This window comes from Hippocampus zosterae, chromosome 11 (assembly GCF_025434085.1).
Source record: "Hippocampus zosterae strain Florida chromosome 11, ASM2543408v3, whole genome shotgun sequence".
Taxonomy (NCBI): Eukaryota; Metazoa; Chordata; class Actinopteri; order Syngnathiformes; family Syngnathidae; genus Hippocampus; species Hippocampus zosterae.
The window spans coordinates 1,890,531-1,914,308 of NC_067461.1; the positions used below are offsets into that span (position 1 = coordinate 1,890,531).

General features: G+C 51.5%; 5 protein-coding genes across 14 annotated transcripts in view; 1 reads left to right on the forward strand and 4 right to left on the reverse strand.

Moving 5' to 3' along the window:
- Positions 1–23,778, reverse strand: part of LOC127610529 (ubiquitin-40S ribosomal protein S27a) — a 113,025-nt gene that overhangs the window by 19,326 nt on the left and 69,921 nt on the right. The window lies entirely within an intron of this gene.
- LOC127610519 (F-box only protein 41-like) overlaps positions 38–23,778 on the reverse strand; it is a 116,401-nt gene continuing 92,660 nt past the window's right edge. For 2 of the 5 annotated variants that reach the window (XM_052080760.1, XM_052080756.1), the window contains one exon: positions 40–591. The gene's annotated coding sequence lies outside the window, so the exon portion shown is untranslated. Of the gene's footprint in view, positions 592–23,778 lie in introns of all 5 variants that reach the window. The other 3 variants (XM_052080757.1, XM_052080758.1, XM_052080759.1) reach the window with 3 other exon arrangements.
- Positions 768–4,374, reverse strand: LOC127610518 (uncharacterized). 4 transcript variants are annotated; one of them, XR_007964881.1, is made up of 6 exons: positions 4,271–4,374; positions 3,336–3,717; positions 2,512–2,839; positions 2,110–2,379; positions 1,454–1,668; positions 768–1,236 (listed from the first exon to the last, which is right to left on the reverse strand). XR_007964881.1 is itself a non-coding variant. In XM_052080755.1 (6 exons), exons 2-6 carry the CDS (start codon positions 3,703–3,705, stop codon positions 1,512–1,514), a joined length of 996 nt encoding a protein of 331 aa, XP_051936715.1. In that variant the 5' UTR covers positions 3,706–3,717; positions 4,271–4,374; the 3' UTR covers positions 768–1,511. The 4 variants fall into 4 exon arrangements, 3 of the variants coding, with proteins under 3 accessions (XP_051936715.1, XP_051936714.1, XP_051936711.1); XM_052080755.1 differs by having other exon boundaries at positions 768–1,668; positions 3,336–3,475; positions 3,605–3,717; XM_052080754.1 differs by having other exon boundaries at positions 768–1,668; positions 2,110–2,165; positions 2,244–2,379.
- Positions 4,974–23,778, reverse strand: part of LOC127610524 (sulfotransferase 6B1-like) — a 115,205-nt gene continuing 96,400 nt past the window's right edge. The window contains exons 2-8 of one of the 2 annotated variants that reach the window (XM_052080765.1): positions 8,593–8,773; positions 7,732–7,844; positions 7,286–7,375; positions 7,087–7,213; positions 6,891–6,985; positions 6,617–6,773; positions 4,974–5,521 (exon numbers count right to left, since the gene is read on the reverse strand). In XM_052080765.1, coding sequence (XP_051936725.1) covers positions 5,394–5,521; positions 6,617–6,773; positions 6,891–6,985; positions 7,087–7,213; positions 7,286–7,375; positions 7,732–7,844; positions 8,593–8,773 — 891 coding nt within the window. In that variant the 3' untranslated portion in view covers positions 4,974–5,393. Of the gene's footprint in view, positions 5,522–6,616; positions 6,774–6,890; positions 6,986–7,086; positions 7,214–7,285; positions 7,376–7,731; positions 7,845–8,592; positions 8,841–23,778 lie in introns of those variants that run through there. The other variant, XM_052080764.1, reaches the window with a different exon arrangement.
- Positions 9,540–22,315, forward strand: LOC127610515 (zinc transporter 6-like). Of its 2 annotated transcripts, none has more exons than XM_052080747.1 (9): positions 9,540–9,737; positions 10,166–10,209; positions 10,661–10,747; positions 13,661–13,745; positions 17,743–17,785; positions 17,918–17,983; positions 18,446–18,526; positions 20,612–20,647; positions 21,822–22,315. In XM_052080747.1, exons 2-9 carry the CDS (start codon positions 10,168–10,170, stop codon positions 22,294–22,296), a joined length of 915 nt encoding a protein of 304 aa, XP_051936707.1. In that variant the 5' UTR covers positions 9,540–9,737; positions 10,166–10,167; the 3' UTR covers positions 22,297–22,315. The 2 variants fall into 2 exon arrangements, with proteins under 2 accessions (XP_051936707.1, XP_051936708.1); XM_052080748.1 differs by having other exon boundaries at positions 9,541–9,798.

A 23,778-nucleotide genomic window follows, 5' to 3' on the forward strand; every position in this document is an offset into this window, starting at 1 on the left:
TCGCGATTGGTTATCAACCAATTCAGGTTGTGGCCGTTTCCAATTGGGGCAGTATTTGATCAACGTGTAAGTTTGCAGTGTTAAAAAAGAAACACAAAACGAAATGGGTTTTTTTCTTCATATTTATTCAAATATGACGTGACAGGAGAATGATTCAAATGATCTTTGGGAAAATTATCTGTCTCTGGTCCCATTTTATGCCTCGAAAGGAACTCTCGTCGCGGCGAGACCGAACGAGGCAGTCGGAGAGGAGGCGCGGCCAAATCAGTTGCTGTGTCTGGCAGCTGCGCAAGGAAGGGGGGAGGCTCGTCTGGTTATTTTCTCTCCGGTTTGTCAGAAAAGGTGACGGACGAGAGGGTGGTGGAAAGCTCTCGACTTCACGTCAAGGGATCGAACGGCCGTTGCCTTCAGTCGTCGGGTAAGTCGAATCGATGGTTCGGTCCAAGAAGTATAACATGAAAGTGGTCACGTGTCATGGGAATTGTTGCCCAATACGGACACCTGCTGGATTGTACATAGCATTGCAAGCAACTTCCACATCGACCTCATTCTAGCTTATATGCAGTTAGATCGTTTTTGTGGGGGAGGGACCTTGCCCCTAACCTTAAACCTTAACCCCCTAACCCTGAAAATGTCGATTATTGTTTTCCAAAGTAAATCGATCAAAATAGCGGTCAATTAATTTGATAGATTGGTTGATTAAAGGGATACTTTGCGTCTGCATTGTAGCAGTAAAATGAGAATATCTTGTCCGAGTAACTTAACAATATTTTTCATGCCCATTTAATAACTAAAAACTATTATTAAAATGTATAGTTGGCTGCCACGTCATTAAACACGTCACAAGATAATTGTTACGTTGTATAAACGTTGTACCTACGAGACTGCACAATGATGCTGCTTCACTGACTGGAATGTATCTATTCATCCGTGCCAATCCCATGACATAAAACTTGCGAGTGAGATTTCACTTTTGACGTGAAAGATGACGCGCCGGATAGCATTATGACGGCACAAAATACACTTGGGCAAGACACAAGTAGACCGGGAAGTGCGGCAGACAGCACCGCGTCTGCCATGTTGTCCACTCGCGACACATGCGCGGTCAATGACGTCATGAAAATGTCCTCCTGCTGCCGCTTTGGTCCTCGTGGCTCAGTGGGGTCATTTCCAAGCGCGGACTCCGGCTCGCATCGTGGACACAACCACCACCACAACGCCGATCGCCTCTTATGCCTGCTGTGATTAGCGAAGGATTGAGACAAAGCAGATCCTTCCTCGTGATGTACTATTTTCTCATTAGATTGTACACATTTACATCGATCTATGCATACAACTAATACAATTATAGTTATAGTCATTTTATCATTGGATTGACCAATTCAATAAAATTAACTCCAAATGGTTAGATGTCAGTGATAAGCGGCCAAGTGTGTGTGTGTGTGTTCTCAACTCAAATGAAGAATTGAAGTCGCGCGGTGATGACGCAAGCGCGCCGCTTCCTGGCGGCGTTAGGCCTCGTATCCGGTCGAGCGCCGCCGCTGGTTCCAGATGTCGACTCGGTGTTCGGGTCGGCAGAAAAGACGCGACGAGTGCGCCAGACGCTCGCGCTGTTCGGCCGACGTCGCGTCGCCGTGAAGACCGCACGAGAGCTGACACCCTGCCGACCTGGCGGTGGAACAATCGCAAAAGGCACGTGTCAAATCAACTCGCCGCACTCCGGCGACAGATTCAAACCGTTTTTCACGTTTTATCGGGATGCGTGTCATGTTTTAAATGTGATGAATTTCACATTATAAGGTATAAAGTTATAAATATAATAAAGTTATAAGGTATAAAGTTGACGTTAGAATGTGATAAATTTCGCCTCTTTGGGCAGAGGAAACGGAGCAGTTCGTTCCGGTTCCAGCGGGGGCGCTGTTTGGTTTTGTGTCTTCATTTTCAATCTGAAATGTTTTCCAACTTATTCTTTTTTTTTTTCGTAACAAAGTGTAAGTAGATCCTTAGATCATCAGCAGTTCTTAGAAAATTCATGGGAAATGACAAGAAATAGGAAGATTATCTCATCACCAGACGGATTAAAAAGTCAATTTTCGCTGGTGCGGCGACCTGCTCTTGGTGATCTTGCGAGGTTTGTCGCGGTCGGTTGCCGGCGTCTGCCGTCCCTGAGAAGACGAGACGCCCGTGAGACTCGCGAGGCAGACCGGGAGGGGTGCGACGACGCTCGTTGGGGCCTGGAGGACCTGGTAGTCCTCTAGGAGGGTCTCGGCCAGCGCGATGCGTCTCAGCAGGTTCTCGATGAACAACTGGATTCGGACCTTGCCGCTGGTCTCCTGGCGCGCGGCCATTTCCAAAAACTTCTGGATGCTCAGCACCTGCCTGTGAGAACGACCCGCACAAAAAATTAGATTTTTTTACAGATTTATTTGATGAAGCGATTGGAAAAAAAAAAAAAGATAATACTGACAATTGGCGACAACTTAACATTATTTTTTTTTGTTTTGTTTTCACCTTTCACGTCGCTCCAGCTCGCTTTCCGAGGCGTTGATCTGCTCCTTGAGGGCGGCGATCACCATGACGGCCACGTCCACCTGCCGGCTCAGCGACCGCTCCTTCTCCGCTACTTCTTGCCTCTCGCGGGACAAATGCTGCGAGTGGGCGCGCTCGCACAGCAGCCGCGTGTCGGCCTGCGCCAGCTCCGACCTGACGCGAGCCAGCCGCTGCTGCAGGACGCCGCAGCCGTCGCCGCTACCGCCGCCGCCGCCAATGCCGACCAAGCCTCCGTGACCCGCCGCTGACGAGGACCAGACACCGTCCGGGTCCGAACAACCGTGATGCCCTGCGAGGAAAGGGGGGGGCCCAGAAGAAAGAGGTATGAGACGGTGCATGTCGAGATGTCTTCAATGTCATGTCCAGTGGGAGGAGTCTTTGAGGTCGCGAAAGATGGGTCCTTGAGGTCACGCATGCGGGGGCAAATGAAGCCTCACGGTATTGAAATTCGGGGGCCCTTGTAGGAAATGGTTTCTTGTGATTTTTTTGAGGATTTGGAAAAGAAGTCTTTGTGTAAAAAAAAAAAGAGGTCTATGATGGTCATCACTGGGTCGGTTGGTGGGAGAAGCATCTTGGAAAATGGCTTTGGTTGATGTCATGAGTGTTGGATCATGCGTGCAGTGGAAAAGGGAGTGAAAGGGGGGGGGGGGGCGGGTCTTGGAGGAGGCCGTGCTTTGTGCAATGGGGGGCTCTTTGAATATTGGAGACGGGAGCATTTGAGCTCTTGCTGTTGCTCGTCTAGCTGCGAAGTGGAAAGGGGGTCACAAGGTCATTGACGGTCTCACCGAGCAGCGGCGCCGGGCCCGGACGCAAACCGCCGTGATGATCCGGCGGCTTATCCGAGGTCCCGTCCTCCTCGTCCGTCTCGCCGCACTCCTCGTCCTGGTCTCCGTCCTGTCGCATGCCGACGCTCCGTGTCCTCCTCCTGGAAATCAGGAAGTGGGCGGCGTCCCTGCCGTCACTGAGCGAGCGCCGCACGCCGCGCACAGCCGGGAGGGCGGCGTCGCGCGGCGGACCCGCCGGGAGCTTCCCGGTGATGCTGAAGCCGTCGTACTCGTGCGGGCACGCGGCGCGGGCGTCCAGGCTGTGGAAGAACGGCGAGCGGGGGCCATCGTGGAAAGAGAGGGAACCTCCAGAGCAAATCTTTTGCTGCATGACTGGCGGATGCTACATGAGTGATTGCGCGCACACACACACACACACACACACACGGGGGTAATTGGTATTCCAGACAAATATGGCTTCCATCATGTGTGACAAATGTTGAACGAGTTTTCTTTTTTCCCCCCAAAATGTTATTTCATGATTTTTATAAGCTTAAAAACCCCATCCACCGCAAATTCGCAAATCCCATCCGCCCCCCCCCCCCCCGATTTCATCCAATCTTGTGCTTTAAATTGCTCCAATGTGATCGTATCGATGATCCACAAGGGAAATTCACCTGTTCTACTCATAGGATGACACTCGTCCTATTAGCAGCGTGCCAAAAACCTGACAAATAGACGAACTGTGACTTCTAGAACATTTAAAAAAAGAATTTGGATGACGTCACGAGGCAGCGCGCGTTATACGGGTCCATTTCGCATCGTTTGCGGTTAACGCTGGCTGGCTAATTAGATAGCTATGGCAGCTGGCTCCGATCAATCGATTAATCAACTAATCGATTGAGCAGAAAGGGGCGAAAGACGAGAATTGATCGAACAGACGTGCTGGCGCTTACCTAGGTCGCGCGCGCGCCTGTGAAGACGTCCATTCGCGAACGCGCTGGAGAGACGCGCGGCAGTTCTTGTGACGTCACCCGGGAGGACGGACACCAGCGAAGTTAGCAGACGGGAGTCACGCTTCCGGTTTGCTTCGTTCCTTCAATGTAATGCATTTCCGGTGGGATTCGTTACACTTAATTCCATCGGTGAAAGTTTGGCATTTTGTCACTCATTAACTGGGCCAAAATAAATACATTTTACCCGCATGCATATAAATAGCAATATTCAACTACTACTAGCTTAAAATGTTCTTCTTCTATTCTCTATTGAGATATTTCCTCTCAGCAGAAAAGGACAAAATGGCCAAGTAGAGATAAATGATCGATACTTTATTAATCCCTGGGGAAATTACACGTTGGCTTGTGGGATGATGTGAACAAATGATTGCTTCCATCGGATCGTTTGAAAATGAGGATTCGGCCCGAGAGTAAAGTCAAACCCGATGACGGCATCTCCGACGTTCCGGGGGAACAGTCAAGCCTGACCGCAAGTTGGGACATCTTAAGAGGAAGAAAATGCGCACATTTGGTCTGAGGCAAGGAGTTGCGCCATTGAGGGGACGAAGGAACAGGAACAGGAACATGACTGAAGGCCGCCGCTTCTGCTGAGCTTGAATCATTTGGCAGCCGCGGGGTGGAGGCCCTCCCGCAAGCCCATCGTCAGGTGTCACATGGAATGGAGCGCCCCCCGCCGTGCTCAAATTTGTTTACATGGCGGGAGGTTAATGGCGTCGTAAAATGACACAACAGAGGTCAACGTGACAATTAACTGGTTGAGCTGGGTCAAAGATTTCCTTAGAAATTGGATTTGGTTACAGATTCAGACTTAGCCGAAGCGGTCGGATGCTGCGCTAGCGCCCTCTATTGACCCGGCAGCCACCACCGCTAGGCGGAGGAAAACGGATTTCTCATTGTAGGTAGCCGATAAAATGGATTCTCCAACTGAATTTCATCTCGATTCTCTTTAGAGTTAAATCGATTTTCAAGCTTGGCCGCTCATCTTTTCGAAATATGAGCTCGCCTCGGGCCAAGTTGGCGCGAGGCCCTCGGAAAAGTTGTCGACTGCTGCCGCGGCGTCCGACTACTTGCAGTGGAGTTCGTAGTCGAGCAAGCGGCCCAATCGGGTTCCGGCCAGATGTTTGCTGAACGCCCGGTCCATCTTGCGGCTCTGCTCCTCGCTGAAATGGTTCCTCCAGTCGCCGATCTCGCCTGCAACGGTCGCACGCGTGACATGATCGCGTCGTCAAAGGCGGTTTTGCACACGCTGGCACAAAACTGCTGGCTCAAAACGAAGAAAACATTAACTTTATGGGTTGTTTCGTACAAAACTTAAGATAAGAAAACCTTTATTTGTCTCGCAATGGAGACATTCATTCATTTTCCGAGCCGCTTGATCCTCACTAGGGTCGCGGGGGGTGCTGGAGCCCATCCCAGCTGTCTTCGGGCAGTAGGCGGGGGACACCCTGAATCGGTTGCCAGCCAATCGCAGGGCACACAGAGACGAACAACCATCCACGCTCACACTCACACCTAGGGACAATTTAGAACGTCCAATCAGCCCGCCATGCATGTTTTTGGAATGTGGGAGGAAACCGGAGCACCCGGAGAAAACCCACGCAGGCCCGGTTGCCAGCCAATCGCAGGGCACACAGAAACGAACAACCATTCGCACTCACACTCACACCTAGGGACAATTTAGAGCGTCCAATCAGCCTGTCATGCATGTTTTTGGAATGTGGGAGGAAACCGGAGCACCCGGAGAAAACCCACGCAGGCCCGGGGAGAACATGCAAACTCCACACAGGGAGGCCGGAGCTGGAATCGAACCCGGTACCTCTGCACTGTGAAGCCGACGTGCTAACCACTGGACTACCCGGCCACCAATGGAGACATTCCCGATTTAAAGCAACAAAATTAAGAAAGGGGGAAAGTAGAAGACAAAAAGTACACTATCTAAATAAATATAAAATATTAATATAAAATAATAGAAATATAAGCAAGCCCTGCAGATAAATCAATTTTTGACCATTTTTTTTGTTTTGTTGTTGTTGTTTTTTTTGGACCCAGCCGTTTTAAAAGTGCCTGTTTCATATAAAAGGCTTTATCAAAAAAGGAAATCTCATTTAGATTTTTTTTTTAATGCCGCCATAGTGAAATGAATATTCGCCCTTTTCAACCCTGAACATTATATTTGGGGGGGGGCCATTGAAATGCGAGCCAAAAATTTGAAAAGTAACACTAAACGCCGGCCATGCTAAGCTAGGCTAAGCTACCCCCTCCTTTTTTTTTTGGGGGGGGGGGCACCTTTCCTGAAGAAGATATTTCCCATGGGGCCGTGCGACATCTGCGAGATCCCCTTCATGGCGGCGAAGGTGCTTCCGTCGGACACCAGCTGCACTTGAGCGTCGCTCATCTCCACGTCCAAAAAGGACGAAATGTGACGGACGCTCTCGGCCAGGTCCTGCGTCACAAGATTAAAAGTTCTGGAAAGTTCTTTTTGGCTCTGCTTGCCGCTCCCGTCGGCTGACCGCGCGTCTTCAAATGTTTGCTACATGAGGAGTTTTGTGTATTCCTTTACTTGCTTGAGTTGCTCGTAGGTGACGATCATCACGTTGGGGTCGGCCATCTTTTGCTCCCAGGCCAAGGCGTGGTCAAAGTACGAGCCCCAGGGAACTGCCGCGCGCAACATCAACAACAACGGCCCTTATTCAATTCTGTGTGTGTGTGCGTGTGCGTGTGTGTGTGTGTGTGTGTGTGTGTATGTAGTGACTGACCCTCTCCAGAGAGGAAGTTGCCATAGAAGGAATCCCAGGAGGTTGAGGAGGGGAGCACGGGGTTGCTGTTGCAGAAGTGGTAGAAGGACACCAGCGTGTCTTTGGGGTTCCGGAAGATGACCAGAATCTGCAAGACCACCAACAAAAGGCGTCATCAACGACAAGCGGACCGAGCGATGGCTCACCCGCCGGCGCTCACTTTGCTCTTGTTGGCGTAGAAGGAGGCGGGGATGTTGTCGGGGTGCATGTGGGTGCCCAACAATCTGGGAGATGCCATTTGGTCCATCACCTGAAGGGGGCGACAGAAGGTGGCCGTCAATGGGGCCGTGCAACCGCCACTTGGCGCCCTCGACCAGGACGGTGGGAAGCAAAGAGGGAGATGTGGGAGCCGAGGATGGCACAGGTCTGGCGCTTTGGGGGGGGGGGGTCTGCAGGGGTGGTGCCCCTCTTCAGACTGTTTTCAATGCCCCCCACCCCCCTTCCAACACACCTGATTAACTCAACGGCAAACTTGGCAAAAATCTGATAAGGATTCAAATTGAATCAAGTGGGTTGGAGGAGGGAGACGTGGAAAACAGGCCAGACGGGGGCTCTCCAGGCCCCCACTTTCGCTCAGGCCAACGTTTGAAAGCCGAACTGAAAAACCTGAGCGACGTCCGGTCCGAAGAACTCGATGAGCGGCGGCATGATGATGTCGATTGTCCTTCCCGTGGCCTGCGTCAGGATCTGCTTCAGCACGCCCACCATCCAATTGAAACCTGCACACACACACACACACACACACACACACTATGAGATGGTTTGGCGCGTGTTCCATTCATTGTCAGCCACCGGAACGGCAAACACAGGTCGAGCGGCATTGTTTGGCGGCAGGTTGTCACGCAATACGGTGACCAAGTGTCTCACACACACACACACACACACACACACACACACACACACACACACACACACACACACACACACACACACGCACACACACCCTGCTTGTTTGCTGTTTTCCCATCTGTGGGTTCACTAATTTGCATGTTTTCTAACAATAGTCACATTTTAAATATTTGTGAATGTCTTTTGGGGGCACGGGGAGGAGAATCCCCCTCCCCCGTTTTCTCTGGAAAATGCATTAGCAGCAGTTTGTGAAGACTTATGGGAGGTTGAAATGTATTTCATTCCCCCCCGCCCCCCCACTCCCTCCCTCAATGCATTATTTCTCAAGGCACCACCGAATCGGCCAAATTACTTAACTACACTTTGTTCCTGAACACGACAGCAGTGTGAAAAGTTTTCAAACATTTTTTGCAGTTTTTTTTGGGGGGGGGGGGGTGAACGTCCTTTTGTTATATGCTGCATGAGGATGTATGAAGAGAAAGCAACAATTGGAAAATATCGTAAACCGGGCCCCTCATGTAGTCCAATTTCCGCCGGCTGTTCGATTAACCGACAGGCCCCCACACCCGGGGGGGGGGGGGCAGAGAAACATGAGGGAAAATGATCGGAGGCCCTCACCGCACTTGGGATAAGCCACCAGCAAGACGTCGTCCTCCCTGGCCGTCACGCCCTCCAGGGCGCTCAGGTGCTCCGGCGGGCACATGAGGAGCGGGTAGAGGACACCCCGGTGCCGGTACAGCTTCTCCTCGTCCCTCAGGTCGCGGGCCCGCCGCAGCCTGGACGCCAGCCGAGCCGGCAACTCTGCCACGTTCGCCGACATCTCCTCGACGCAATGGAAACGCTCCGAAAGCACAAAGACTGACTGACGACTCCTCTGACTGACCGCGGGGCTTGTGTGCGTGTGCGTGTGCGTGTGTGTGTGTGTGTGCCCGCCTAATTGTGAGCGAGTGTTTTTTTTTCTTCTTTAATATCGCAGGGACCGCCTCCTCACGCATAGCATGTCAGTGCTCCGAGGGAAAGACCAAAAGAGCAAGTACATTTTTACAAAATTGCATTTTTCTCCTTCCTCCTTTATCTGTGCGTGTGTGTGTGTGTGTGTGCGCGCGCATGTTTTGCTTCTGCCTTTGCTCTCTACTTGCCGTTTCGGGGCCGGGAGGAGGCCCCCTGACAGGCAAGGGGCCCCTCGCATGTTGCTCCGTAAGCACACCGCCACTGATACAGTCCATCTGGTGGAGGCTCATGCAGCTGGAAGCACTTGTAAGCAAGTTCCACTTTTATCACAATGTACGCCGCACAATGGGAAGAATTCTGCCAGCCAATCAGAAAGAACGTGAAGACAAACACGACGGTTGTCAATATCGAGAGGAAAGCCCGTTTGTTAATGGGTCGTTTTACAAATAAGATAACAAATAAATACACTGGGTCTAAATTTAAAAAAATATATTTTTTAAACGAGTTATGTTCGTTAAACTACTACAAACGGACGTACCATTTGGACAATACCCAAGGAGTTCTGGATTGTCCTGCAGGGGGAAGCATAACAAGATGGAAGCTTAGGGCGGCCTCGTTTTTCAATGAGACACACGAAGAAGAAAAGGAAAAGGAAGAAGGAGGATCTGACGCGCTCAGCGATGGCCTCGATGGACTCGCTGCTGCTGTCCACGTCCGAGGCGGCGCCGTCCTACCTCAGTACGGCCGACTATTACCCCAGAAAATTGGGGCCCAAGCCCGATGTTGTTCCGACCGGCGTGACCGAGCGAAAGGTGGGCCCGCTGGACAAACCGGACATGGTTGCGGTGGACGTCATCAACGTCAGCGAACACGGTTTGTTATGCTAACAGGCTACATGCTAACGACGCCAAGTTTCCATTGAATGACACTATTGAAACATCCATATTTGGCTCAACTCTTTGAAAGTGAGGGACAATTTTTTTTAAATGAAAAAAGTGATGACCGCAGCTGTCCGTTTGCATTGTTAGATACACAAGCGGATCAAATGAATCTTCTAAAAAGGTCTTTAAAATGGAACTTTACTATCTGGGTCAAGACAGAATTGTCATAGTCATGAGCGTGTATGTGCATACAGCATATTTTGTCGTAAACTCCATGCCCTTGAAATGAAATTTCACCCCACCAAAAAAAACTATTTCTCCTTTCCTTCTCTTGTTCACGTTGTGTCGTATGTTCTCAGAAATGCCCCCAATGCACAAGAAGAAACATGACACGTATGTCCTGGTGAGTGTTTTTGTCCTATTACTTACAAGTTGCTGTAAGAATCACTTATCAAGAACCTCCCCCTTCAATATATGGCCTATTTCTGGATCCAGAAGTTTGGACAGAGGAGTGAGGATTTGGCCCGACGCTGGCGATTTGCTCCTTCTGTATTTATAAAGTTATGTGCTCGGATGGTATTCCGCTTTAATTTTCTTGTTCATTTGGCATCTTTCAAATAACACTTTGGAGTTGACCTTCAACATCACCTTTCAAGTCCAACCAGTCCAAAACATTTTGCTCCTCCGTTTTGCTATGCACACTTCGCAAACAACACTCTAGGTGGCAGTGTAGGACAAGTCATGCTTCCAGCTTGCCTTACCCCGCCCCCTTCCTCCCCGTATGATAGGAATGTATGGAATGCAACACGAATGTCATGTCATGCATGTAATAATGCCGTGTCGACCTCCTGCAGGGCACGATCCATCCCTTCAGGAAGACCCACAGGTCTTTACCTGGAAAACTCATGCAAGAATTGCGATTGGTCACGTCTGACAGACGGGTAAGTGTGTGTGAGTGTGTGTCTGTCTTCGTGTGTTTGTAAATGAGATGATAATAAATAGTCAATCATGGTGTCTTTATCTTGTGATTGTGGTTAAACATGTTGGGTAATCTGTAATCCTGTTTGGCAGCAAAATCACGACTCATGTGATTGACGGCTCATTTCGATGCGTGTTAGCGTGCGTGTTTGTGCTCTCACGCACGTTTGACATTTTTGCCCGCTTGATGGTAATTGTTTACGGCGTCTCTCGAGTTTGCGTTTCATATTCGCGGTCAAGCTGCTTGATGTTAAAATAAATAATGTTGAAAGGTGTCAAGAGTGGACGCGTTCAGGCTTTAAGTTCACGTTCCTCTCTTGATGGAAATGCTGCAGTACATTTGTACACTTGTTGAATGGTGAATTCTTGCAACCAGCAGTAGAACATGGGATGTTTTTACTGATGTTCAATACCATTTTAATGAATATTATTTCTTGGGGAGAGTATTCACCAATGCCAAGCAGCGTTCTTACAAATACTTTTGATACAGACACAGGCCCTGACGCATGATCCTTGTATATGTTAGCTGCTCCATGTACGGCACTTTGTATGCAGCCATGGCTGTTTGAAAGTGCTCTACAAATACAGTTGAGTTGAGTTTGCTGTCGTGTCAAACTGCCAATATATCGTGTCAAATACTAGCCAGCGTAACATCCTTGATGTCCAATTGTTATGGCTGAACTCTGGTGGGCGGTATCGGCCACCTTCGTGAAGTCACCGATACCCCGTGACCCGCTAGCGCGCGATGCTTGGTTTCCGTACTCTCCCCATCGCTTGTTGGTTTCATGAAACCCCTGCTCAGTAGACGAAACAAACTTTTGCTCAAAAGCATTCATTCATTCATTCATCTTCCGAGCCGCTTGATCCTCACTAGGGTCGCGGGGGGTGCTGGAGCCTATCCCAGCTGTCTCCGGGCAGTAGGCGGGGGACACCCTGAATCGGTTCCCAGCCAATCGCAGGGCACACAGAAACGAACAACCATTCGCAACCACACTCACACCTAGGGACAATTTAGAGTGTTCAATCAGCCTGCCACGCATGTTTTTTTTGGAATGTGGGAGGAAACCGGAGCACCCGGAGAAAACCCACGCAGGCCCGGGGAGAACATGCAAACTCCATACAGGGAGGCCGGAGCTGGAATCGAACCCGGTACCTCTGCACTGTGAAGCCCACGTGCTAACCACTGGACTACCGGGCCTTGCTCAAAAGCAAACAAGATTAAAAAAGATACATTTGATGGTAGAAGAGTCGTTTATTCACTTCTAGGGTGGGCGCGGCGTAAGGGGGGGTGCAATTTTTATTAACACAAAATCCTGTCAATCAGCACTTTTCCCTGGCGCAGTACATGTGGCTGACCAGAAGGCGGCGGTACAGTGTTGCCTTACCCGGCGCTTCCTGCGAGCAGACGCGACATGAAGAAGGGGGGGCAGGGGGGGGGGCAGGGGAGCCTTTGGTCTGAGCTCGCCAGTGTTTGCCCACTTATGCGCGTGTGTGTGGGTGCGCGTGTCCAGCTAGTGCTGTCAACAGACGCCTCAGCGCTGTCATAACACAGCACAGAGCGTAATTGTGGATTTCACAGCGCACTATAAAGCACACTCCATCTGACAGGCGCGCACACACACACACACACACGCACACACACACACAGAGTTGTTTCTGGTACGTCTGACACAGAAAAGCACTCAGCGTTTGTGCCGCGTGTGTGTTTGTGGCTCCTTCTCGTCTTGGCATTTTGAAGCGATTGCTTGTTGCAGATTTTTGTAGTCGACACCGTGCCGTACGTTATTTGAAGAGATGCTACGAAATTTACAGTAGGGCCCAAGCAAAATGTTTTTTTTTTTTTCTTCCTTCTTTCCCTTAGGCTGATTCTGATATTTATACGAGGAAAAAAAAATCTGCAGATGACTCGACTTACTAATAAAAGAATGTCCGCAGCATGTAAGAAAGATGAGCGATATTTGTGACAAAATAGATTTTGGCGGGCGGCCCGGTAGTCCAGTGGTTAGCACGTCGGCTTCACAGTGCAGAGGTACCGGGTTCGATTCCAGCTCCGGCCTCCCTTTGTGGAGTTTGCATGTTCTCCCCGGGCCTGCGTGGCTTTTCTCCGGGTGCTCCGGTTTCCTCCCACATTCCAAAAGGCTGATTGAACACTCTAAATTGTCCCTAGGTGTGAGTGTGAGCGCGAATGGTTGTTGGTCTCTGTGTGCCCTGCGATTGGCTGGCAACCGATTCAGGGTGTCCCCCGCCTACTGCCCGAAGACAGCTGGGATAGGCTCCAGCACCCCCCGCAACCCTAGTGAGGATCAAGCGGCTCGGAAGATGAATGAATGAATGAGTAGATTTTGGCACGATGCCCTTCAATGTTAATCGCTAACGCTAGCTCATTAGCACGGAAGCCGTTAGCACGGAATCCAATCCAATTCGTCTTTATTGACTTCCACATCATCTTCTATATATATATTGCGCGTTGTCCCGCATGCGGTATGTCCTTCCGTCTGTCCCTTGTTCAAAACGTACCTACTTCACCGCGCCGCCACTGCGCCGCTCAGGCAGTGGCTCACTACGATCGCGCGGGCATCTTAGCGAAAAAATGTTGTCTACCCACAAGCATTGCAATGAAATTGTTAGTTATTTAGTGGAGCTAAACATCTCTTTATTTTCGCGATAAGCAATGAAGATGAACAAAAAGTTGAACCAAGCAACAACACTTTTGTGGGCCGATGGCCCACCTTACCAGCCTTCCGCAGGAACTAGCTGATGAGCCGCCTTTCTGTCTGTCTGTCTGTCTGTCTGTCTGTTGGTCGGTCGGTCACACACGACTACTGATGTGCACAAGAATGCACGCGTGAAACGTTTGTTTTTTTTGTGTGTCGTAGTCCTGGAGGATTCTGCTGTTTGGTTTCCTCAACCTGATGTGCACCGCCTGTCTGCTCGTGTGGTGCAGCTCCACCAACAGCATGGGTATGAAACGCACCCGCACAGATGATCACACACTCGCGACCTGTGATCTCATTTCCTGTTTGCCCACACATGACCGTGGCTGCCAATGTGTCAAAGTGCTGCTCGAGCAGAGTTGTTGTTGTTGTTGCACGGTTGCTGAAATGCAAGCTGATGATGACCATACAAAACTTTGTGTGTGTGTGTGTTTGTATGACTATTCTTGTGAGGACCACTGTGATTATAAGACCAACGTAGTGAGGACATTTTTGAGAAGGGAAGACATTTAGGCCAGTCCTCACAAGTTTTTCATTCTAAAGTGTGTGTGTGTGTGTGTGCGTGTGTGTGTGTGTGTGTGTGCGCGTGTGCGTGTCTGTCTGAATGTGTGTGTGTGTGTGTGTTTGTGTGCTCGCGCGCTAGCTCGTGATCCCGTATCAAATTGTGCAGTCACCAGCAATATCATCTTTCAGTCTTTTCCAAGACAGCAGCTTTTTGACTGCACCCCCCCCCCCCGCCCCCTCACACACACACGCACACACACACACACACACTAGTAAGTAGACAGTTTAGGTACATTTGTGTCCATCTTGTCCATGCTGACAAACAGACGCAGTTGGCTCTTTGTGTCACTTACACCCACGCTCGTGTGTGTGTGTGTGTGTGTGTGTGTGTGTGTGTGTGTGTGTGTGTGTTTGTGTGTGTGTCGGTGTGTGTGTGGGTGTGGCATCTCTTGGTGTTGTCTCTCACCTTCATCTGTCCTCCAAACACACCCTTGACAGTGAGCTCTCGCTCAGCATCAAGTGTCCACAGTCAGTCCCTTTTCTTCAAGCGTGCACACACACACACGCACACACACACACACACGTGCGCGCCAAGAGTAAAGCTGGCTGGTCCACTGGCGCAGAGATGAAGTTTGATATTTTATCGAGTGAAGGTTCGGGGATGAGCATGAAAGCGGGTTTTGATTTGGATTGACTTTCTTCTGACAACGCGACTCGAAAATCCAGTCCGCTTGAATGCCAGTTCAGTGAGCAGGCGGGGGGGGGGGGGGGGCGCCTTTTGAGCGCCACGTCTCCATCGCATCAAGACGACTGCGCGGATGTTGCAACAACCTCCGCCGCCGCCAGCCAACAAACGATTGTTTGCACTTTTGTTGGTGAGGATCGAGTGTCATTGATTTGGTATCGGCCCGGGTTTAAGGTGTCGCCGCCGGCTGCCGCGCAAATCCCACCGGTGGAGATTCGAGACGTTAAATGGCCGCTTTCTTATCGACGCCGCCGACGTATTGTTTCTCATCTGCTCGGAACGCCACCGCGTCTACGAGTGCGTGCGTGCGTGTGTGTGTGCATGTGTGTGTGTAGATTGAATGTTTGTGCTCTGGCGGTCAAGCAGGAATGAAAATGCTGCTGATTAGCGACACGGTGGCGAAGTGTACTCGTCCCAGCGGGCAGGTTTTCTCAGTTTACTGTTTACCGGAACCAGTGACAACTAAGCACTTATCGGCCGGGCTCAGCATCTCCGTCTCCCATTTCAAAGTGTGTGTGTGTGTGTGTGTGTGTGTGTGTGCGTGCGCGTCACAAAATGATCAACAACGAGGCTTCCAGCTACTGGATCAACTTTAATTCCGGTTTTTTTTGTTTTTTTGTTTTGTAAGCCTTGGCCCAGATATTTGTTGCCGTCGTTTTGAAGGAAATTTCAATCCGAGCGCCGTATGATGCCAGTGACCCCCCCCCCCCCCGACCCAACGACGAACAACAAGCAACACTTTGGCGGACACAACCCCGCCGCGTATTACAAATCAGAATAAATGACTAGCAAAGTCATTTTTGGAGATGCCCGGGATTCCATTTTGAAGTGGCTCAAGTCACGTGACTTCTTTCTTGTGAAAAGACAATTTCAGCGGCAGTATTTCCGCACATGGGCGGCCCGGTAGTCCAGTGGTTAGCACGTCGGCTTCACAGTGCAGAGGTACCGGGTTTGATTCCAGCTCCGGCCTCCCTGTGTGGAGTTTGCATGTTCTCCCCGGGCCTGCGTGGGTTTTCTCCGGGTGCTCCGGTTTCCTCCCACATTCCAAAAACATGCGTGGCAGGCTGATTGAACACTCTAAATCAGGTGTCACCAACATTTTTGAGGGTGAGAGCAACTTCATGTGTACCGATTGTGTGAAGGGCTACCAAATTGATACACGTCTGAAATAACATATTTGTCCAAAATACCTTCAATAATATGAGGATGTGTTATTTTTAATACTTGATGATTTAAATTGTCAGACTTTGATCGTGTTTCGAAATGTCTCACAGTACTGCCAATGTTTGCATTTTTAAATCATAATTTCTACTAGCAAATCACAATGTCCAGGCACTGGCGGGCTACTCAAGTGGTCTTCACGGGCTACCTGGTGCCCGCGGGCACCATGTTGGTGACCACTGCTCTAAATTGTCCCTAGGTGTGAGTGGGTGTGCTAATGGTTGTTCGTTTCTGTGTGCCCTGCGATTGGCTTGCAACCGATTCAGGGTGTCCCCCGCCTACTGCCCGGAGAGAGCTGGGATAGGCTCCGGCACCCCCCCGCGACCCTCGTGAGGATCAAGCGGCTTGGAAGATGAATGAATGAATATTTCCGCACATGTCGCCCAGTCGCCCCTTCCGTCTTTTATTCGACTTGACGCGGGGCTGGCAACCCGAAGCCAAAAAGTTCACTGGCACGTGCGCGCGTGAGTGAGATGGCGGCTCGCGTGCACGTGCACATCATTAAATATTCATCCCTGCTGCTCATATTTCCCCTCATCCATTTATCCTTCCCTTTCCTGCTTCCTCCAGCTTTTCTTCTGTCGTCCTGATTATTCGCCATCTGTCATCTCCGTCGCCATGACTTTTCTTTTTACCTCACCAGAGCAAATATTCTGTCTGCTTGTGACCGTATGTGTGTGTGTGTGTGTGTGTGTGTTTGTATGACTATTCTTGTGAGGACCACTGTGCTTATAAGACCAACGTAGTGAGGACATTTTTGAGAAGTGAAGACATTTAGGCCAGTCCTCACAAGTTTTTCATTCTAAAGTGTGTGTGTGTGTGTGTGTGTGTGTGTGTGTGTGAGAGCGAGAGATCCTCTGGGTGTCACTGCAGGTCTATCTGTCCGCTGACCCGTCTGTCTGTCTGGCCGGCCTCCCATCACAGTGCCGTCTGCCTCCATCTGTCTCCCTCTCCCGCTCCGTGGCCGCGTCCATCTCGGTCGTTCCGTGCGTCCGTCCGTCCGTCCGTCCGTCTGCCAGTGATTGATTGAGCGGTCTCAGTGGGTCTCGCTCTGTCAGGATTACGCGCCGTCAGGTTGGCCAACACGGACGCCGGCGCTGGGGAAACAAAATGTTCCTCTCGGCACAAAGCCGCTCTAATCTGCTCTCCTCGTTCCCCCCCGCCCCCCCGACGCTGCGTCCGATTACAGCGAGCCGCCCGGGAGGGCAGTCGACAGACAGACGGGCGGGCGGATGGGCAGACAGGCAGACAGGCGAGTAAAAAGACAGGAAAAGTAACAAGACGGGTGAGTATGAGCGGCCATATGACATTGGAGGAACACAAGCCCTCTGATTGGTTGCTTGTTTTCGACTGCTGATGATGTCATCGAGCGGGGTTTGAATCGGAATCCTCTTCATCGGCCAAGTATGTAGAACGCACGAGGAGTTTGTCTTGCGAGAACGAGCAACTACGCTCAACAAAGACGCGACAAATACGTTTCGAACGACTTTGCGTCATGGCGACATCGCAACGACAACGACAAAAACAAAACAAAGACTCACTCGGGCGCCATCTTGAATGATCCACTGAGTCGCTCGCAGTCAGTTGGGAAAGGTGCCAACACAAAAGGCCACACTTGTGACTCCAAATACTCGAATCCTCTTTTCTCTCTGTCTCCAGTCACTCGTTTTTCAAGACGCCACTAGATTTTTTTTTTGGAGGGGGGGCTAGGGGGGGGGTCGGGTTGAGTACCAGAAGCTCATTTGAATAACATGACACCCGTTTTGTGTTTCAGCTCTGACAGCCTACACCTACCTGACCATCTTTGAGCTCTTCAGGTGAGCCCGATCGTGACGTCATCATTGTGACGTCATCATCGGCGTGACGTCATCATCGGTGTCTTCCAATCAACTGCTTCCAGGTCGATCTTGCTCTTCATTCGGATTCCAATTTCATTCTTTGTCTCGCAGCTTGGTCACGTGTCTGATCAGCTCCTGGGTGAGCATGAAGAAGCCCAGCCAGGTCTTCTCCTTCGGGTGAGTCCAGCAAACGCACGCCATCATCACAAGCCCCGCCCCCAAATGCAGTTGGCCTGCAAGTCACAATTATTTCAATCATTGATGGTTCTATCAATTAATTTTTTTTCCGTTTTTTCGATTACCCTGAAATATTGATTCATTGGTGTGGTCGGTCGGAAAATCCGGAAAGATGTTCCTCGCCATGTTGTTTTGCCAAAGTAAGCCGAGGGGGGGTGAACTGGTCTGAACCGGAGGTGTGGAAGAGGGGCTGTATCGAGTGGGAAATCTTTTCAGCTTGACTGGGCCCCTCTCGACGTAACGTCGACCGGACGACGAGCACGTTGTCGCTTTTGCTCTCGCTCTGCAGATTTGATGTTTGAGTATCTTTGTGTACGCGGATGTGTACATGTTTTTAAACCATCAGTCAGTGGGCGGGGCTTGTCACTGCTTTTGACCATGTTTTGACCCGCTTGTGTTCAGGTTTGACCGTCTGGAGGTTTTGGCCGTTTTTGCGTCCACTGTGCTGGTCCAGCTGGGAGCCTTGTTCATCCTCAAGGAGAGGTGTGTCGGCAGCGTGCACGTACACACACACACACCCACACACACACACACACACGCAGCCCGAGTGTAAGTATCATGAGGCGTTTGTGATGACCCGAAGTCGCTCGCACGTCTTTGTTCATCTCGCCCGTCACTCTGTCTTTCTTCATTAAAATTTCAATTATTTTGTATTTCCACAACAACACCAAACATTTGTCCAACTGTCTTCTTGCATCATTGCCCTCACACGGGGTGAACACCCCCCCCCCCACCCCTAGCCCCACCCCCACCCCCGCCTCCTTCCCCACCACTTTGGCACCCAGACAGAACAATTGGACCCCATCCTCACTGGGTCCAACGGCAACCTTGACACGGTTGAGTTGAGCGTTTCACCTCGCTGGCATCACGACGAACGTTGCGAGGCGGCGATGGAGTAGCGGCGTCGACGTGTTCTTCGGGTTTGACCCCCAAAGTGGTCCAAGCGCCGTTGGTCCAACTTGAGGAGTCTTTTCTTTCAGACGCCAAGACTCCAATCGAGTGGCCCACTCGCAAAGCAACAGCCCGGCCCTAAATAGTTAAACTGACCTTGGCGTGACCCCCCCCCCCCCCCATCCACCCCCCTTCAGGCTTAGCCGTAGACGCAGTGTACTGTTCCCCACTGTGCCTCTTTAAAGTTGTCATCTTTGACCGGCTGGGTGGGCTGGCGGGGGCAGGAGCTCGTTAAAAGTTTGCTTAACTGAGTGGAGAAACACAAGAGAAGCGAGCGCGGGCTCGGGTCCGCACCTCCCAATCAAGGGAGCCCAAGATGTCCAACCGCTTTGTTTTGGTCTCTCGTGCCCACCTGTGACACGCTGCCCCCTGCTGGTGCGGAGTCTGGCATCTGAGGCTTCGGCAGATGGTTTGTCCTCTTCTCGCCGGCCAACAATGGACCGGTCCATGTTTGGGGTACACGGGGGGAGGGCCTGAGGTCGCACTGCGAGGCAGGCGTGTTAACCGCTCGTCCACCGTGATGCCGCTCTTCACTTTTTCACATTTCTGTCAGTCGAATGGAACGTGACGGGTTGCCGCCGGCGATGATTTGATCGCTCGCGTCTGTCGAATTCGGCTTTGTCGTGACGACAGCGGCGCCGTACGGCGGCGTCCAGGCTTTTTGGTCCCGAACCGAGCCAAAACCTTTGCGGTTCTTGAAAGATCCCTCAAAAAGATTCGAATACTGATTAAAAAGTAAAGACCCACATCGAGTCCTTTCATTCATTCATTCATTCATTCATTCATCTTCCATACCGCTTGATCCTCACTAGGGTCGCGGGGGGTGCTGGAGCCCATCCCAGCTATCTCCGGGCAGCAGGCGGGGGACACCCTGAATCGGTTGCCAGCCAATCGCAGGGCACACAGAGACCAACAACCAACCACGCTCACACTCACACCTAGGGACAATTTAGAGTGTTCAATCAGCCTGCCATGCATGTTTTTTTTGGAATGTGGGAGGAAACCGGAGCACCCGGAGAAAACCCACGCAGGCCCGGGGAGAACATGCAAACTCCACACAGGGAGGCCGGAGCTGGAATCGAACCCGGTACCTCTGCACTGTGAAGCCGACGTGCTAACCACTGGACTACCGGGCCGCCTCCACATCGAGTCCTTCTACATAGAATTCTTTTAATTGTCTCTTCAGACACTCATACTCGGGAGTTTTTCTCCTCGCAAATGTTGCTAGAAATCCAATTTTGCAGACCCGGCCGGGGAGCTCCCAACTCTACTTGACACCAGAACACTTTGCGCCTCGACCGCATTGGACAGCTGATGGGAGACGAGACAGACGGCCTTTGTGTCGGCCCCGACACGCAAAGCGCCTGCGCACGCACACGAGCGGGCGAGCGTCTTTGGGGTGTCGATGCGCATTTGCGCTGGCGTGCTTCCCGTTTGTTCGCACCTTGTCCGCTTTTATTTACGTCACCTCCCGATCACTCCCGATGGTCTGGCGCCCGCGCACACACTTTACCACAAGTTGGGCGGCATGGCGCCTGCGGCCTTCGAATAAAATCTCAAAAAGTCATCACATCGCGCTACGTGCGCTAATGGCACTTTTCTCTTGTCTTTTGCTAGCTTCGAGCGCTTCATGGAGCAGCCGGAGGTCCACACGTGAGTATTTCCTTGCGTTGTCTCGCACGCACACACACACGGCAACCGACGCGAGCCCTCGCCGGGGATGCCCCCCCCCCGGTCGTCCCACTGGATACGTGTATTGTGTCTGTTGGCTTGCTGGTGTAAAAAAGTGAGTTCAAGGGTTGTTGGGCGGGATTAGTGTCTTCTGACAGTTGTGCGCGCGAGCGTCCGCACGCACGCTGATAAAAGTGCCCACTTGGCCCCACTAATCACAGCGGACAATCCAGTTAGGAGCCTAAAACTTCAGCTCCAAACAATCACACACACACACGCACACACACACACACACATACACACACACACACACACACGCAGGCGCGCAACCGAGTCAGAAGAGATTAGAGGCAAGCAACCAAGAGAGAATGTTTGGGTCTCCACTTTGACACCTGTCCGTCTCTCACACCGTCCAATCATGTCGGCTTGGGGAGGGCGCTAGGGGAGGGGTTGGGGGGGGGCGCGCCTCGATGGGGACAAGGGGAGGGTGGCTCTTGTAATCTGGTCACAGGAGACAGGTTTAAGGCTCACCGAGTTTAAGCGTCTCAAAGCCGTCGCTAATCTTTTCTCTCGCGCGCAGAGAGCAACGACAACCGCGGAGAGGAGACGAGCGGCTACAAAAGTTCGATTCCGTTCGGGCCCCCGCCCGCGCGTCCTCGTCATGGCGCGGCGCTGTCGCCGCTCGCCTTTCGGACGCGCGGGGAACCGCCGCTCACGGGGGCCTACGTCGTGTTTGCGTTTCCAAATATCGAACCCGGCCATGAAGAGACGTTGTTTGGGCCGGATGACATTTTAAACTGGAAGCCACCCCCCCACCCCCCACCCCGTCTGCGCCGTAAACCCCACAGGGATTTTTTTTTTTCTTATGGGGTGGCCTAAAAAGCCCGAAAGCCCCTCCAATCATTGTGATTTGGGAGCGTATTCCAAATGCAGCAACCAAAGTGACAAAAAAGGAAATGGGGGGGGGGGGGTGGGGGGGGGAGAAAAAGTAAAATTCTCTCCTCGGTAAATCACAACTTCCGAATGAACATCCCAAATTGTCAGCATCGTGAGCTGAGGTCACCTGGCGAGCCCCACGTGGGTGGCCTGAACTTTTTGACCAACTTTGGATGTGCTCACATTTGGTTTATTTGTGTATGTGTGTGTGTGTGTGTAGCGGCCGCCTGCTGGTGGGCACCTTTGTGGCTCTCCTCTTCAACCTGCTGACTCTCATGTCGGTACGCAACAAACCCTTCGCCTGCGTGTCCCAAGGTACGTCAACACTTGCGGCACGCATGTTTTCCTGCTTAAATGAGAAGAATAATCCTCGGCGTCACGAGGGAAGCGGGGACAATTCGATTTTGCGCTGGATTATGTTTATTGTGATGATGATGATGATGATGATGAGGGATGACATCATGTCGCCGAGGTTCAACGGTGACACCGTGGTCATAATAATGCCGTCAGGTCGACAAAAAGGCGGCCCGGTAGTCCAGTGGTTAGCACGTGGGCTTCACAGTGCAGAGGTACCGGGTTCGATTCCAGCTCCGGCCTCCCTGTGTGGAGTTTGCATGTTCTCCCCGGGCCTGCGTGGGTTTTCTCCGGGTGCTCCGGTTTCCTCCCACATTCCAAAAACATGCATGGTAGGCTGATTGGACGCTCTAAATTGTCCCTAGGTGCGATTGTTAGCGTGGATGGTTGTTCGTCTATGTGTGCCCTGCGATTGGCTGGCAACCGATTCAGGGTGTCCCCCGCCTACTGCCCGGAGACGGCTGGGATGGGCTCCAGCACCCCCCGCGACCCTAGTGAGGATCAAGCGGCTCGGAAGATGAGAGATGAGAGGTCGACAAACGTTTCATCACGTGTTCTTTTGAGATGCTAATCTCTTCCCGCCATTAGCTTCATATGCTAACACACACAAGAAATAAATAATAACGGCCAAATCCAAAACTGCATTCACTCAGTAGGGGAAAAAAAAAAAACCCGAAACCCAATTCCACAAACACTCACGTCGGCCGCCTTCTCGCCAGCGCGCGGACGAGGGGCTTTGTCCCGGCATGACGGCTTTAGACGGAGCGCCTCGTCGTCGCAGCGGGGAAAAGCCCCCGCTACAGCGACCCAGTGGGACAAATTCCAGTCACCGGAGGGAGGCTTTGCTTTTGTCGCGGGCACCAGATGAAGTCGTGTCCTTTTCGAATGGCGCAATTTGATTGACAGTTGGGAGGGGGCGTGGTTTCAGCACAAAAAACGGCTTCATTCATTTTTTTTTTATGCTACGCTCCTTTACGCTCTGCTCCGCGCTTTGTTTGCGAGATGTTCACTTTCTTGACTTCCTCCTACCTTCGTCTCTCTTTCTCCGTACAGCCCCCTTACGAATGTGAACTCATGAATGAGGTCAGCGTGCGTGCGCGTACGTGTGTGTGTGTGTGTGTGTATCAGCTGTCTACTCTTGCGTCGTGAGCAGTCGCAACATCGCTTAACATCTGACATTTTGCGACGGGAGGGGGATGAAACCTCCCGCTCCCGCTTTCTCTCAGATGGAGCGAGACTAAAAGTGTGTTATGCAACCGTGTCCCAGACAGTGGGGATGTTTTGCGCTTTGGGGGGTGCCCGAGGGAGGAGGGGGGGGGTGGTGTGGTGTAGTAGTAGGTCGAGTGGGTGAGGGTGGGCGAGCGAGCCGAAGTGACGTGCCAACACACTTCATAAATAAATCACTCCGTTCACATGTTTGTTTGGATTTACTCATCCTGGCAAAACAAACACACACCCCCCCCCCCGCCCCCCTTTCCACCGCTTTACCCTTTCACCCTCACCAACCTTTACACACATTCCGTAATACGCACACACACACACGGAGCGAGTGAGCAAGCAGGGCAGGGCCGTAAGGGGCTGACGAGGGGGGCATCATCAAAGTTTAAAGGTGAGGCAAACATGGCGGGATTGTTTACTTCTTGACTTCATCTGGCGGGGGGGGGGGGGGGGGCTCCTGCTGCTGCTGTGCGTTTTAAATGTTGCCCATCAACAATGGAGTTGGCTATCATCATCATCATCATCATCAACTTGCAAGATTCCAAACCAAATTCCCAAAAGAGGCGACCTTTCAACCCGCAAAAAAAGTTTGCACTGACGCCTCC